The sequence below is a fragment of the Notolepis coatsorum genome, assembly GCF_963971535.1.
Source record: "Notolepis coatsorum genome assembly, chromosome: 1".
Classification (NCBI taxonomy): Eukaryota; Metazoa; Chordata; class Actinopteri; order Aulopiformes; family Paralepididae; genus Notolepis; species Notolepis coatsorum.
This window is the reverse complement of record NC_140165.1, coordinates 124,195,019-124,212,061: the sequence shown is the minus strand read 5'-3', so window position 1 is coordinate 124,212,061 and position 17,043 is coordinate 124,195,019. Positions and strand designations below refer to the sequence as shown.

At 46.4% G+C, this 17,043-nt stretch overlaps 1 protein-coding gene across 2 annotated transcripts in view; it reads right to left on the bottom strand.

The window, feature by feature from the left end:
• Window positions 1–17,043, bottom strand: part of mamdc2a (MAM domain containing 2a) — a 139,506-nt gene that overhangs the window by 101,317 nt on the left and 21,146 nt on the right. For both annotated transcript variants that reach the window (XM_084319567.1, XM_084319568.1), the window contains exons 4-6: window positions 12,342–12,426; window positions 10,218–10,355; window positions 3,233–3,489 (exon numbers count right to left, since the gene is read on the bottom strand). In XM_084319567.1, coding sequence (XP_084175693.1) covers window positions 3,233–3,489; window positions 10,218–10,355; window positions 12,342–12,426 — 480 coding nt within the window. The remainder of the gene's footprint in view (window positions 1–3,232; window positions 3,490–10,217; window positions 10,356–12,341; window positions 12,427–17,043) is intronic.

Below are 17,043 nucleotides of genomic sequence, written 5' to 3'. Positions count from 1 at the left end.
AGTTATTTGAGGTTTGGATTTTTTTTTTACAACCGAGGTAGGTAAATAAAATTTCTTGAGAATAAAGTACCGGAAAAAGGTACCGTTGGGTACCGGTATCGATTCACAGGTACCGGTACCGGTACCGGTATCGGTTCAAATGTGAAAGGTACCCATCCCTAGTACTGCCAGTGTATAAATCCTTTACCATGGTACTGCCAGTGTATAACTCCTTTACCATGGTACTGCCAGTGTATAACTCCTTTACCATGGTACTGCCAGTGTATAACTCCTTTACCATGCTACTGCCAGTGTATAAATCCTTTACCATGGTACTGCCAGTGTATAACTCCTTTACCATGGTACTGCCAGTGTATAACTCATTTACCATGGTACTGCCAGTGTATAACTCATTTACCATGGTACTGCCAGTGTATAACTCATTTACCATGGTACTGCCAGTGTATAACTCATTTACCATGGTACTGCCAGTGTATAACTCCTTTACCATGGTACTGCCAGTGTATAACTCATTTACCATGGTACTGCCAGTGTATAACTCATTTACCATGGTACTGCCAGTGTATAACTCATTTACCATGGTACTGCCAGTGTATAACTCCTTTACCATGGTACTGCCAGTGTATAACTCCTTTACCATGGTACTGCCAGTGTATAACTCCTTTACCATGGTACTGCCAGTGTATAACTCCTTTACCATGGTACTGCCAGTGTATAACTCATTTACCATGGTACTGCCAGTGTATAACTCCTTTACCATGGTACTGCCAGTGTATAACTCCTTTACCATGGTACTGCCAGTGTATAACTCCTTTACCATGGTACTGCCAGTGTATAACTCCTTTACCATGGTACTGCCAGTGTATAACTCCTTTACCCTGGTACTGCCAGTGTATAACTCCTTTACCATGGTACTGCCAGTGTATAAATCCTTTACCATGGTACTGCCAGTGTATAACTCCTTTACCATGGTACTGCCAGTGTATAACTCCTTTACCATGGTACTGCCAGTGTATAACTCCTTTACCATGCTACTGCCAGTGTATAACTCCTTTACCATGGTACTGCCAGTGTATAACTCCTTTACCATGCTACTGCCAGTGTATAACTCCTTTACCATGGTACTGCCAGTGTATAACTCCTTTACCATGGTACTGCCAGTGTATAACTCCTTTACCATGCTACTGCCAGTGTATAACTCCTTTACCATGGTACTGCCAGTGTATAAATCCTTTACCATGGTACTGCCAGTGTATAACTCCTTTACCATGGTACTGCCAGTGTATAAATCCTTTACCATGGTACTGCCAGTGTATAACTCCTTTACCATGGTACTGCCAGTGTATAACTCCTTTACCATGGTACTGCCAGTGTATAACTCCTTTACCATGGTACTGCCAGTGTATAACTCATTTACCCTGCTACTGCCAGTGTATAACTCCTTTACCATGGTACTGCCAGTGTATAACTCCTTTACCATGGTACTGCCAGTGTATAACTCCTTTACCATGGTACTGCCAGTGTATAACTCCTTTACCCTGGTACTGCCAGTGTATAACTCCTTTACCCTGGTACTGCCAGTGTATAACTCCTTTACCATGGTACTGCCAGTGTATAACTCATTTACCCTGCTACTGCCAGTGTATAACTCCTTTACCATGGTACTGCCAGTGTATAACTCCTTTACCATGGTACTGCCAGTGTATAACTCATTTACCATGGTACTGCCAGTGTATAACTCCTTTATCTCCTTTAGCTTAAACACTTCGGAGATCGGGCCTTCTCTCGCACTGCACCCCGACTCTGGAACTCCCTCCCCCAGTCCATCAGAGACTCCCCTACACTCTCCACCTTCAAAGCTCGCCTCAAAACCCACCTGTTCTCCCTTGCCTTCAACCCCCCCCACCCCTAAACCCCCCCTCCCCTCCAACCTGATTGATATCTGTCTCCAGTCCTTTTTTGTGCTATCATGCTGTCTCCCCTGTTCCCCCCATGGTCTCATGTTCCTTTTGTTTTTGTTTCTTTGTTGTTTTTGTTTTTGTTTCTTTGCTTTCGTTTCTTTGTTTGTACCCCTGCTCCCGACTACTGTCAGCGACTTCGGGTTATTGAGAAGCGCTATATAAATTAAATTAATTATTATTTATTATTATTACCATGGTACTGCCAGTGTATAACTCCTTTACCATGGTACTGCCAGTGTATAACTCCTTTACCATGGTACTGCCAGTGTATAACTCCTTTACCATGGTACTGCCAGTGTATAACTCCTTTACCATGGTACTGCCAGTGTATAACTCCTTTACCATGCTACTGCCAGTGTATAACTCCTTTACCATGGTACTGCCAGTGTATAACTCCTTTACCATGGTACTGCCAGTGTATAACTCCTTTACCATGGTACTGCCAGTGTATAACTCCTTTACCATGGTACTGCCAGTGTATAACTCCTTTACCATGGTACTGCCAGTGTATAACTCCTTTACCATGGTACTGCCAGTGTATAACTCCTTTACCATGGTACTGCCAGTGTATAAATCCTTTACCCTGGTACTGCCAGTGTATAACTCCTTTACCATGGTACTGCCAGTGTATAACTCCTTTACCATGGTACTGCCAGTGTATAACTCCTTTACCATGGTACTGCCAGTGTATAACTCCTTTACCATGGTACTGCCAGTGTATAACTCCTTTACCATGGTACTGCCAGTGTATAACTCCTTTACCATGGTACTGCCAGTGTATAAATCCTTTACCATGGTACTGCCAGTGTATAAATCCTTTACCATGGTACTGCCAGTGTATAACTCCTTTACCATGGTACTGCCAGTGTATAACTCCTTTACCATGGTACTGCCAGTGTATAAATCCTTTACCATGGTACTGCCAGTGTATAACTCCTTTACCATGGTACTGCCAGTGTATAACTCCTTTACCATGCTACTGCCAGTGTATAACTCCTTTACCATGCTACTGCCAGTGTATAACTCCTTTACCATGGTACTGCCAGTGTATAAATCCTTTACCATGGTACTGCCAGTGTATAAATCCTTTACCATGGTACTGCCAGTGTATAACTCCTTTACCATGGTACTGCCAGTGTATAACTCCTTTACCATGCTACTGCCAGTGTATAACTCCTTTACCCTGGTACTGCCAGTGTATAAATCCTTTACCATGGTACAATGACACCTTCCTCCCCTCCAACCCGGGTCTGGCCCTCTCCGGTACTGACCTCCTGGGGGTGCGGGGCCTTGATGTCCACATTGACCAGAGTCCAGCTGGCGGTGGCGTACACCTCCGGCCTCCAGATCTCCTCGTAGTGGCCCAGCTGGTCCCGGGTGAACACGGAGAACAGGTTGCCCCTCTCCTGGTCGCGCTGGTAGTAGAAGCTCAGGCAGCCGGCCAGCGCCACCGTGGTCATGGGTGACGTCAGCTTGGCCACTTCCTGGAAGCTCTTGGTGTAAACAGAGTCTACGTACATGTAGTGACCTGGAGGGAGAGGGAGACAGGTGAGAGGGAGACAGGTGAGAGGGAGTGAGAGGGAGACAGGTGACCTGGAGTGAGAGGGAGACAGGTGAAAGGGAGACAGGTGAGAGGGAGTGAGAGGGAGACAGGTGAGAGGGAGACAGGTGAGAGGGAGTGAGAGGGAGACAGGTGACCTGGAGTGAGAGGGAGACAGGTGAAAGGGAGACAGGTGAGAGGGAGTGAGAGGGAGACAGGTGAGAGGGAGTCAGGTGAGATGGGGTGAGAGGGAGACAGGTGAGAGGGAGTGAGAGGGAGACAGGTGACCTGGAGTGAGAGGGAGACAGGTGAGAGGGAGTGAGAGGGAGACAGGTGAGAGGGAGACAGGTGAGAGGGAGACAGGTGAGAGGGAGACAGGTGAGAGGGAGACAGGTGACCTGGAGTGAGAGGGAGACAGGTGAGAGGGAGACAGGTGACCTGGAGTGAGAGGGAGACAGGTGAGAGGGAGACAGGTGAGAGGGAGACAGGTGACCTGGAGTGAGAGGGAGACAGGTGAGATGGAGTGAGAGGGAGACAGGTGACCTGGAGTGAGAGGGAGACAGGTGAGAGGGAGACAGGTGAGAGGGAGACAGGTGAGAGGGAGACAGGTGAGAGGGAGACTGGAGTGAGAGGGAGACAGGTGAGAGGGAGACAGGTGAGATGGAGTGAGAGGGAGACAGGTGAGAGGGAGACAGGTGACCTGGAGTGAGAGGGAGATAGGTGAGAGGGAGACAGGTGACCTGGAGTGAGAGGGAGACAGGTGAGAGGGAGACAGGTGAGATGGAGTGAGAGGGAGACAGGTGACCTGGAGTGAGAGGGAGACAGGTGAGATGGGGTGAGAGGGAGACAGGTGAGAGGGAGACAGGTGAGAGGGAGTGAGAGGGAGACAGGTGAGATGGGGTGAGAGGGAGACAGGTGAGAGGGAGTGAGAGGGAGACAGGTGAGAGGGAGACAGGTGAGATGGAGTGAGAGGGAGACAGGTGAGATGGAGTGAGAGGGAGACAGGTGAGATGGAGTGAGAGGGAGACAGGTGAGATGGAGTGAGAGGGAGACAGGTGAGATGGAGTTAGAGGGAGACAGGTGAGAGGGAGTGAGAGGGAGACAGGTGACCTGGAGTGAGAGGGAGACAGGTGAGAGGGAGACAGGTGACCTGGAGTGAGAGGGAGACAGGTGAGAGGGAGACAGGTGACCTGGAGTGAGAGGGAGACAGGTGAGAGGGAGACAGGTGAGATGGAGTGAGAGGGAGACAGGTGAGAGGGAGACAGGTGACCTGGAGTGAGAGGGAGACAGGTGAGAGGGAGACAGGTGACCTGGAGTGAGAGGGAGACAGGTGAGAGGGAGACAGGTGAGATGGAGTGAGAGGGAGACAGGTGAGAGGGAGACAGGTGAGATGGAGTGAGAGGGAGACAGGTGAGAGGGAGACAGGTGAGATGGAGTGAGAGGGAGACAGGTGATATGGAGTGAGAGGGAGACAGGTGAGAGGGAGACATGTGAGATGGAGTGAGAGGGAGACAGGTGAGAGGGAGACAGGTGAGATGGAGACAGGTGAGATGGAGACAGGTGAGAGGGAGACAGGTGAGATGGAGTGAGAGGGAGACAGGTGAGATGGAGACAGGTGAGAGGGAGACAGGTGAGATGGAGACAGGTGAGATGGAGACAGGTGAGATGGAGTGAGAGGGAGACAGGTGAGATGGAGTGAGATGGAGACAGGTGAGAGGGAGACAGGTGAGAGGGAGACAGGTGAGATGGAGTGAGAGGGAGATGGAGTGAGAAGGAGACAGGTGAGAGGGAGACAGGTGAGAGGGAGACAGGTGAGAGGGAGACAGGTGAGGTATAGAAGCTGCTAGAATGAGAACAGGACTGAAACAGAGGTATAGAGGCTGCTAGAATGAGAACAGGACTGAAACAGAGAGGTATAGAGGCTGCTAGAATGAGAACAGGACTGAAACAGAGAGGTATAGAGGCTGCTAGAATGAGAACAGGACTGAAACAGAGAGGTATAGAGGCTGCTAGAATGAGAACAGGACTGAAACAGAGAGGTATAGAGGCTGCTAGGATGAGAACAGGACTGAAACAGAGCGGTATAGAGGCTGCTAGAATGAGAACAGGACTGAAACAGAGAGGTATAGAGGCTGCTAGAATGAGAACAGGACTGAAACAGAGAGGTATAGAGGCTGCTAGAATGAGAACAGGACTGAAACAGAGAGGTATAGAGGCTGCTAGGATGAGAACAGGACTGAAACAGAGAGGTATAGAGGCTGCTAGAATGAGAACAGGACTGAAACAGAGAGGTATAGAGGATGCTAGAATGAGAACAGGACTGAAACAGAGAGGTATAGAGGCTGCTAGAATGAGAACAGGACTGAAACAGAGAGGTATAGTGGCTGCTAGAATGAGAACAGGACTGAAACAGAGAGGTATAGAGGCTGCTAGAATGAGAACAGGACTGAAACAGAGAAGGATAGAGGCTGCTAGAATGAGAACAGGACTGAAACAGAGAGGTTATTATGAGGCTGCTAGAATGAGAACAGGACTGAAAAGAGAGGTATAGAGGTGCTAGAATGAGAACAGGACTGAAACAGAGAGGTATAGTGGCTTGAAATGAGAACAGGACTGAAACAGAGAGGTATAGAGGCTGCTAGAATGAGAACAGGACTGAAACAGAGAGGTATAGAGGCTGCTAGAATGAGAACAGGACTGAAACAGAGAGGTATAGAGGCTGCTAGAATGAGAACAGGACTGAACAGAGAGGTATAGAGGCTGCTAGAATGAGAACAGGACTGAAACAGAGAGGTATAGAGGCTGCTAGAATGAGAACAGGACTGAAACAGAGAGGTATAGAGGCTGCTAGAATGAGAACAGGACTGAAACAGAGAGGTATAGAGGCTGCTAGAATGAGAACAGGACTGAAACAGAGAGGTATAGAGGCTGCTAGAATGAGAACAGGACTGAAACAGAGAGGTATAGAGGCTGCTAGAATGAGAACAGGACTGAAACAGAGAGGTATAGAGGCTGCTAGAATGAGAACAGGACTGAAACAGAGAGGTATAGAGGCTGCTAGAATGAGAACAGGACTGAAACAGAGAGTATAGAGGCTGCTAGAATGAGAACAGGACTGAAACAGAGAGGTATAGAGGCTGCTAGAATGAGAACAGGACTGAAACAGAGAGGTATAGAGGCTGCTAGAATGAGAACAGGACTGAAACAGAGGTATAGAGGCTGCTAGAATGAGAACAGGACTGAACAGAGGTATAGAGGCTGCTAGAATGAGAACAGGACTGAAACAAGTAGGTATAGAGGCTGCTAGAATGAGAACAGGACTGAAACAGAGGGTATAGAGGCTGCTAGAATGAGAACAGGACTGAAACAGAGGAGTATAGAGGCTGCTAGAATGAGAACAGGACTGAAACAGAGGTATAGAGGCTGCTAGAATGAGAACAGGACTGAAACAGAGGGTATAGAGGCTGCTAGAATGAGAACAGGACTGAAACAGAGAGGTATAGAGGCTGCTAGATGAGAACAGGACTGAAACAGAGAGGTATAGAGGCTGATAGAATGAGAACAGGACTGAAACAGAGGGTATAGAGGCTGCTAGGATGAGAACAGGACTGAAACAGAGAGGTATAGAGGCTGCTAGAATGAGAACAGGACTGAAACGGAGAGGTATAGAGGCTGCTAGAATGAGAACAGGACTGAAACAGAGAGGTATAGAGGCTGCTAGAATGAGAACAGGACTGAAACAGAGGTATAGAGGCTGCTAGAATGAGAACAGGACTGAAACAGAGAGTATAGAGGCTGCTAGGATGAGAACAGGACTGAAACAGAGAGGTATAGAGCCTGCTAGAATGAGAACAGGACTGAAACAGAGAGGTATAGAGGCTGCTAGAATGAGAACATGACTGAAACAGAGAGGTATAGAGGCTGATAGAATGAGAACAGGACTGAAACAGAGAAGTATAGAGGCTGCTAGAATGAGAACAGGACTGAAACAGAGGGTATAGAGGCTGCTAGAATGAGAACAGGACTGAAACAGAGAGGTATAGAGGCTCCTAGAATGAGAACAGGACTGAAACAGAGAGGTATAGAGGCTGCTAGAATGAGAACAGGACTGAAACAGAGGGTATAGAGGCTGATAGAATGAGAACATGACTGAAACAGAGAGGTATAGAGGCTGATAGAATGAGAACAGGACTGAAACAGAGAAGTATAGAGGCTGATAGAATGAGAACAGGACTGAAACAGAGGTATAGAGGCTGCTAGAATGAGAACAGGACTGAAACAGATAGGTATAGAGGCTGCTAGAATGAGAACAGGACTGAAACAGAGAGGTATAGAGGCTGCTAGAATGAGAACAGGACTGAAACAGAGGGGTATAGAGGCTGATAGAATGAGAACAGGACTGAAACAGACGTATAGAGGCTGCTAGAATGAGAACAGGACTGAAACAGAGGTATAGAGGCTGCTAGAATGAGAACAGGACTGAACAGAGGAGTATAGAGGCTGCTAGAATGAGAACAGGACTGAAACAGAGGTATAGAGGCTGCTAGAATGAGAACAGGACTGAAACAGAGGGGTATAGAGGCTGCTAGAATGAGAACAGGACTGAAACAGAGAGGTATAGAGGCTGCTAGGATGAGAACAGGACTGAAACAGAGAGGTATAGAGGCTGATAGAATGAGAACAGGACTGAAACAGAGAGGTATAGAGGCTGCTAGGATGAGAACAGGACTGAAACAGAGAGGTATAGATGCTGCTAGAATGAGAACAGGACTGAAACGGAGAGGTATAGAGGCTGCTAGAATGAGAACAGGTCTGAAACAGAGAGGTATAGAGGCTGCTAGAATGAGAACAGGACTGAAACAGAGGTATAGAGGCTGCTAGAATGAGAACAGGACTGAAACAGAGAGGTATAGAGGCTGCTAGGATGAGAACAGGACTGAAACAGAGAGGTATAGAGCCTGCTAGAATGAGAACAGGACTGAAACAGAGAGGTATAGAGGCTGCTAGAATGAGAACATGACTGAAACAGAGAGGTATAGAGGCTGATAGAATGAGAACAGGACTGAAACAGAGAAGTATAGAGGCTGCTAGAATGAGAACAGGACTGAAACAGAGGTATAGAGGCTGCTAGAATGAGAACAGGACTGAAACAGAGAGGTATAGAGGCTCCTAGAATGAGAACAGGACTGAAACAGAGAGGTATAGAGGCTGCTAGAATGAGAACAGGACTGAAACAGAGGGGTATAGAGGCTGATAGAATGAGAACAGGACTGAAACAGAGAGGTATAGAGGCTGATAGAATGAGAACAGGACTGAAACAGAGAGGTATAGAGGCTGATAGAATGAGAACAGGACTGACACAGAGAGGTATAGAGGCTGCTAGAATGAGAACAGGACTGAAACAGACGTATAGAGGCTGCTAGAATGAGAACAGGACTGAAACAGAGGAGTATAGAGGCTGCTAGAATGAGAACAGGACTGAAACAGAGGTATAGAGGCTGCTAGAATGAGAACAGGACTGAAACAGAGGGGTATAGAGGCTGCTAGAATGAGAACAGGACTGAAACAGAGAGGTATAGAGGCTGCTAGGATGAGAACAGGACTGAAACAGAGAGGTATAGAGGCTGCTAGAATGAGAACAGGACTGAAACAGAGGTATATAGGCTGCTAGGATGAGAACAGGACTGAAACAGAGGTATAGAGGCTGCTAGAATGAGAACAGGACTGAAACAGAGAGGTATAGAGGCTGCTAGAAAGAGAACAGGACTGAAACAGAGAGGTATAGAGGCTGCTAGAATGAGAACAGGACTGAAACAGAGGTATAGAGGCTGCTAGAAAGAGAACAGGACTGAAACAGAGAGGTATAGAGGCTGCTATGATGAGAACAGGACTGAAACAGAGAGGTATAGAGGCTGCTAGAATGAGAACAGGACTGAAACAGAGGGGTATAGAGGCTGCTAGAATGAGAACATGACTGAAACAGAGAGGTATAGAGGCTGCTATGATGAGAACAGGACTGAAACAGAGAGGTATAGAGGCTGCTAGAATGAGAACAGGACTGAAACAGAGGGGTATAGAGGCTGCTAGAATGAGAACAGGACTGAAACAGAGAGGTATAGAGGCTGATAGAATGAGAACAGGACTGAAACAGAGAGGTATAGAGGCTGCTAGAATGAGAACAGGACTGAAACAGAGAGGTATAGAGGCTGCTAGAATGAGAACAGGACTGAAACAGAGAGGTATAGAGGCTGCTAGGATGAGAACAGGACTGAAACAGAGAGGTATAGAGGCATGTTTAGCGGACCTCAAAGAGCCCCCTATATTAAGGACTAAAATATGTCTCCTTTATTAAACTCAGGACTCATTGAGGGAGACCCTCATTTTCAATGGTGCTGAGTGTACATACATGGCATATGAGATTACAAAACACACACAATCAATTTAAAACACACAATAAACCAGTCACCAACACACGCCAAGAGATTTACACCCTTAAAAGGTGCTGCGTATTAGAATAGACCTTGTTCTGTTCTTATCCTGAGCACAGATGCCTCACACTGGCTGATACGGCAATATATTACAGAATCACAACTTGGATGTGTCTGAGCATGTACTGGTGTGTGGCCGAGCTTGTATGGCTGGGTGATGGAGTGTGTGTGTGTGTGTGTGTGTGTGTGTGTGTGTGTGTGTGTGTGTGTGTGCGTGCGTGTGTGTACCTCTGTGGTTGTTCATGGTGTGGTCGTCAGGCAGGTTAGACCGAGGGTCTCTGCCTGCGCTCCCCCCAACATACCAGTTGACATTAGGGTTCCAGTGGTTGTTGTAGCCGCAGAGGTGGTGTTCCTCAAAGTTACACTCTGGAACAATAAGAAGACGTCATCAGGCACGTGCACACATAGAGCCCAACGGGTGCTTGAGCACCTGCCCTTTTGAGCCTCATAAAAAAGTGCCCTTTTTTCGTATTTTTTCCCCCCGTTGCGCATATAGACTGCCCTTCCAACTGACAAGTGTCAGGATAGAATTAAAACATTGGGTAAAGAAGGCGGCCGGGTGGCGCAGCGGACATTGCACTCGTCACCAACGCAAGAGACACCGGGTTCGACTCCGGCTGTCGGCGTTGCCTCCGGCTTGGGCCGGCCGTCATACTAACTCAATTGGCAGAGTTGGCGGGTGGGAGGTCGATGGGTGGTAATCTGGTCGTTGTGGACAGCGACTCCTACAGGTCGGTTGGGTGACGCCTGCACAGCAGAGACAGGAAGTGGCGGGGGCAGTGTGAGCCTCCCACACGTTACACCTCGCCAATGAGAGTCCGCGCTGGCAGGTGAAAAGATGTGACAGGCTGCCTCCTCGTGTATCGGAGGGGACACGTGATGCAAGGCTTCTATCCTCCCTACGACCGGCCAGTGGGGGGAAATATGCGAGCAACGTTCAAGACAGGGGAGGGGAGAATTGGCACAATGGAATTGGGATGGGAGAAAAATAGAAAAAGAGGAGAAAAAGTGGATACATTTTTTTTTATATATTAGGTAAAGAGAGAGATTCCATTGCAGTTTGCACGGCCTCCTCAGCGGGCCTCTCCGCGAACCTGCATAGCGTGGGTGGTGATGATGATGATGATAGAAACCGCTGTGGCGCATACAGTTGAATGCTGGTGTTACACTCACTGAGGGACAGGAAGAAGTCAAATCCGATGGGATTAGGGAATCTCAAATACAAATCGGGATTGGAATAAAAAATGCATTTATATTAAACAATACAGAATATACAGCACTTCTTGGGGTCTGTAGGGTAAGCACTTATTCCCTCCCCCCTGAACATTTATGGAGATGTATGGGCCTTTTAAGTCAGTGATAAAAGTGTCTTTCAAGGATAAGTGAGCTCGGTTCTAACACACACAGGTATAGCGCCCTTTTCAGCCTTTGAGCACCTGCCCCTCTAAAGTACTGTAGTGTCTCCTCAGAGTTACTGTAACAATAAGACTTCAGACAGAGGAGGTCTCCTCAGAGTTACTTACTGTAACAATAAGACTTCAGACAGAGGAGGTCTCCTCACAGTTACTGTAACAATAAGACTTCAGACAGAGGAGGTCTCCTCAGAGTTACTGTAACAATAAGACTTCAGACAGAGGAGGTCTCCTCAGAGTTACTTACTGTAACAATAAGACTTCAGACAGAGGAGGTCTCCTCACAGTTACTGTAACAATAAGACTTCAGACAGAGGAGGTCTCCTCAGAGTTACTGTAACAATAAGACTTCAGACAGAGGAGGTCTCCTCAGAGTTACTGTAACAATAAGACTTCAGACAGAGGAGGTCTCCTCAGAGTTACTATAACAATAAGACTTCACACAGAGGAGGTCTCCTCAGAGTTACTGTAACAATAAGACTTCAGACAGAGGAGGTCTCCTCAGAGTTACTGTAACAATAAGACTTCAGACAGAGGAGGTCTCCTCAGAGTTACTGTAACAATAAGACTTCAGACAGAGGAGGTCTCCTCAGAGTTACTGTAACAATAAGACTTCAGACAGAGGAGGTCTCCTCAGAGTTACTGTAACAATAAGACTTCAGACAGAGGAGGTCTCCTCAGAGTTACTGTAACTCTGCGTTCTATAAACATTTTCTGGTTTAACAGGATTCTAGAATGGACTACGTTTGATTCCCTGTCAGTTGTTGACACAGTATTAGTGATCACTGTGACAGGAAATCAACTGAAGGCTTCTGTTTCCCCGCAACACATCAAACATTCCACCATGAAACCATCTTGGTCCAAACAGAAGAAACAATGAAAAACTGGACCATGGAATGTTGCGTGAGAACTTTGCACTGTGCTGGAGGTGGACACTCACCTATGCAGTAACCGTGAACTATGTGTATTTCAAAAATGGCCACACTGTCGCCTCGCTCGCCCTCGGGCTGGCCCTCCATCAGGATCTGGGGAAGGAAGGACAACGATAGGGATGGGGACCGAACCCGGTACTTTTAAGGGTACCGACCGGATCACGTCGGTACTACCGAGTACCGATTCACACGAGATCCACCGGTGCCACATTTCGGTAATGAAAGAAAAGAAAAGATTCATTTAATAATTTTTTTAAATTCCGATGACGTCAACGTTTCGTTTACCGTGAAACGAAACCTATGAAGTGTGTTGAACGGTCTCATTCTCCAACGGATTAGGACAAAAAGGGCTTTCTCTTAGGGCCATTTGAGACCTTTTCGGGGCAAGAAATTAATATAGACAATATATTATAATATAATATTAATTATATATGTCTTATTGGGACGGTTGGTTAATCCCAAAATCGGCCCGAAAAGGTCTCAAATGGCCCTAAGAGAAAGCCCTTTTTGTCGTAAGTCCTTGGAGAATGAGACCAAATGTTCATGTGCACAATACAGGCTTACCTAGGATTTTACTTGATTCTACAACAAAGCAGTCGGGGCAATGGCAAGCCCAAAACGGTCACAGGTGTGGTTACACTTTACAAAGCTAGATGCAGACAACACTCGCTGCAATATTATATATATATATTAACAAATTCTTCTAAATAAATAATAATGATAATAAATCATTTGTAAGTTTGGATTTTTTTTTTTTTACAACTGAGGTAGGTAGATAACATTTTTAGAGAAATGTTTAGGCTACCGGTATCGATTCACAGGTACCGGTACCGGTATCGGTTCAAATGTGAACAGTACCCAACCCTAGACAACGACCATGTGACTATGATGCAGCAAGTCATTCACATAGCATAGTAATCTTAAGTTGATCTGGATATATTGACATATGACACATATTGGAATAATGCATATTGTCATAGGGAGATTTTCACTTGCGTCAAATCCCCTTGAGGGCGATATCACCCCTGCGTTGTTCTCTCATTTTAAATACTGCATAATGATATATTATAGGCTACTAATTAAATACTAATACTAATACTATGACCACCACCACACCAAACCGTGACAATTTTGAAGTAAAGCCGCTCAAGGGTGATGAATGCAAGGTCAGACAAAGTGACCACCTCTCTTGATATACACTAACTACACGCTAAAACGCCTGCCCCCGTAAATCAACTCAAATCTACCCGCAGACAACGGGCCTCAGCTGCGAGTCCTAATAACACAAGAGTGTGTACAGAACGTGCAGTAGTTCAGGGACCTAATAACACAAGAGTGTGTACAGAACGTACAGTAGTTCAGGCACCTAATAACACAAGAGTGTGTACAGAACGTACAGTAGTTCAGGCACCTAATAACACAAGAGTCTGTACAGAACGTACAGTAGTTCAGGGACCTAATAACACAAGAGTGTGTACAGAACGTACAGTAGTTCAGGCACCTAATAACACAAGAGTGTGTACAGAACGTACAGTAGTTCAGGGACCTAATAACACAAGAGTGTGTACAGAACGTACAGTAGTTCAGGGACCTAATAACACAAGAGTGTGTACAGAACGTACAGTAGTTCAGGCACCTAATAACACAAGAGTGTGTACAGAACGTACGATAGTTCAGGCACCTAATAACACAAGAGTGTGTACAGAACGTACAGTAGTTCAGGCACCTAATACACAACTAATCGGCTGCCATATTTCAGGGATTTAACACAAATATACGCCGTCCACGTTTAACCCTTTCACTGCCACACGACAGCCGGTTAACCCTTTCACTGTGACAATACAGAAGGTTAGCCCTTTACTAGCACACAACCGACGACGGCGATGCTCCATCATTAGCATCATTAGCTCCGCGGATGGAATGATGCTAACGCTGGGGCGTCGCCGTCGGCTGTGTGATAGTGAAGGGCTAACCTTCTGTCGTGTGGCGGTGACAGGGTTAAAACCTTCCTGCCGCGTTGTTACTCACGTCGGTGACAACGTGCGGGAGAGCTCTTACGTTCCGCTAATAACTCACCCCGGCTTGTATAACAACTCTTCAAATTCCACAACAGTCTCCGTTATGGGGCTTTAAGTGAATGCCCACGCCGTACACTGTTTACCCTTCCCCTGGTGTCATCAGTCAACGTTATTTAAAGTTCTGGGCCCGTGGGCACAAGCCTGGGGCCCACTCTGAGGAAGGCTGTCTGTCACACTGGAGCCTCTCTCGCGTGGCCTCGGCTTCAAACGCATCCCCTACTTTACAGAGAACTCCTTTTGTTTAACTTTTACGGAGCGGCTATATACCAAATGTGTTATTTTCTTACGTAACACGAGAACAGTTTATCTGAGAGAGCAGTCGGTTCTTCGGGTGTTGTTTGATGTGGAGTTGAAGCTCGCTGGCTGCCGGGGACGAGAGGCGACGGGAGATGACTGGAGCATGCAGCTGATGTGAGCAATGATGTGTGAGCAATGATGTGAGCAATGATGTGAGCAATGATGTGAGCTCAATGATGTGAGCAATGATGTGAGCAATGATGTGAGCTCAATGATGTGAGCAATGATGTGAGCAATGATGTGAGCAATGATGTGAGCTCAATGATGTGAGCAATGATGTGAGCAATGATGTGAGCAATGATGTGAGCTCAATGATGTGAGCTCAATGATGTGAGCTCAATGATGTGAGCAATGATGTGAGCTCAATGATGTGAGCAATGATGTGAGCAATGATGTGAGCTCAATGATGTGAGCTCAATGATGTGAGCAATGATGTGAGCTCAATGATGTGAGCTCAATGATGTGAGCAATGATGTGAGCAATGATGTGAGCAATGATGTGAGCTCAATGATGTGAGCAATGATGTGAGCAATGATGTGAGCTCAATGATGTGAGCAATGATGTGAGCAATGATGTGAGCTCAATGATGTGAGCAATGATGTGAGCAATGATGTGAGCTCAATGATGTGAGCAATGATGTGAGCAATGATGTGAGCTCAATGATGTGAGCTCAATGATGTGAGCAATGATGTGAGCTCAATGATGTGAGCAATGATGTGAGCTCAATGATGGGAGCTCAATGATGTGAGCTCAATGACAGAGGATTGGGGACTCAATTAGTCAAGTTTTATTACTTTAACATTACTACTGTATTGGCCAACGACAAGGTAATGTAAGAAAGTAAACCATTCAGCATAAATAGTATGTCAGTTATATAAACATGGGTGAACAGCCATGTAGGTTAACCTGGTGGAGCCATGTGGGTTAACCTGGTAGATACATGTAGGTTAACCTGGTAGAGACATGTAGGTTAACCTGGTAGAGACATGTAGGCTAACCTGGTAGAGACATGTAGGTTAACCTGGTAGAGACATGTAGGTTAACCTGGTAGAGACATGTAGGTTAACCTGGTAGAGACATGTAGGTTAACCTGGTAGAGACATGTAGGTTAACCTGGTAGGGCCATGTAGGTTAACCTGGTAGAGACATGTAGGTTAACATGGTAGAGACATGTAGGTTAACCTGGTAGAGACATGTAGGTTAACCTGGTAGAGACATGTAGGTTAACCTGGTAGAGACATGTAGGTTAACCTGGTAGAGACATGTAGGTTAACCTGGTAGAGACATGTAGGTTAACCTGGTGGAGCCATGTAGGTTAACCTGGTAGAGACATGTAGGTTAACCTGGTAGAGACATGTAGGTTAACCTGGTAGAGACATGTAGGTTAACCTGGTAGAGACATGTAGGTTAACCTGGTAGGGCCATGTAGGTTAACCTGGTAGAGACATGTAGGTTAACCTGGTAGAGACATGTAGGTTAACCTGGTAGAGACATGTAGGTTAACCTGGTGGAGACATGTAGGTTAACCTGGTAGGGCCATGTAGGTTAACCTGGTAGGGCCATGTAGGTTAACCTGGTGGAGACATGTAGGTTAACCTGGTAGAGACATGTAGGTTAACCTGGTAGAGACATGTAGGTTAACCTGGTGGAGACATGTAGGTTAACCTGGTAGAGACATGTAGGCTAACCTGGTAGAGACATGTAGGTTAACCTGGTAGAGACATGTAGGTTAACCTGGTATAGACATGTAGGTTAACCTGGTAGAGACATGTAGGTTAACCTGGTAGAGACATGTAGGTTAACCTGGTAGAGACATGTAGGTTAACCTGGTGGAGACATGTAGGTTAACCTGGTAGAGACATGTAGGCTAACCTGGTAGAGACATGTAGGTTAACCTGGTAGAGACATGTAGGCTAACCTAGTAGAGACATGTAGGTTAACCTGGTAGATACATGTAGGCTAACCTGGTAGAGACATGTAGGTTAACCTGGTAGAGACATGTAGGTTAACCTGGTAGAGACATGTAGGTTAACCTGGTAGAGACATGTAGGTTAACCTGGTAGAGACATGTAGGTTAACCTGGTAGAGACATGTAGGTTAACCTGGTAGAGACATGTAGGTTAACCTGGTGGAGACATGTAGGTTAACCTGGTAGAGACATGTAGGCTAACCTGGTAGAGACATGTAGGTTAACCTGGTAGAGACATGTAGGTTAACCTGGTAGAGACATGTAGGTTAACCTGGTAGAGACATGTAGGTTAACCTGGTAGAGACATGTAGGTTAACCTGGTAGAGACATGTAGGTTAACCTGGTAGAGACATGTAGGTTAACCTG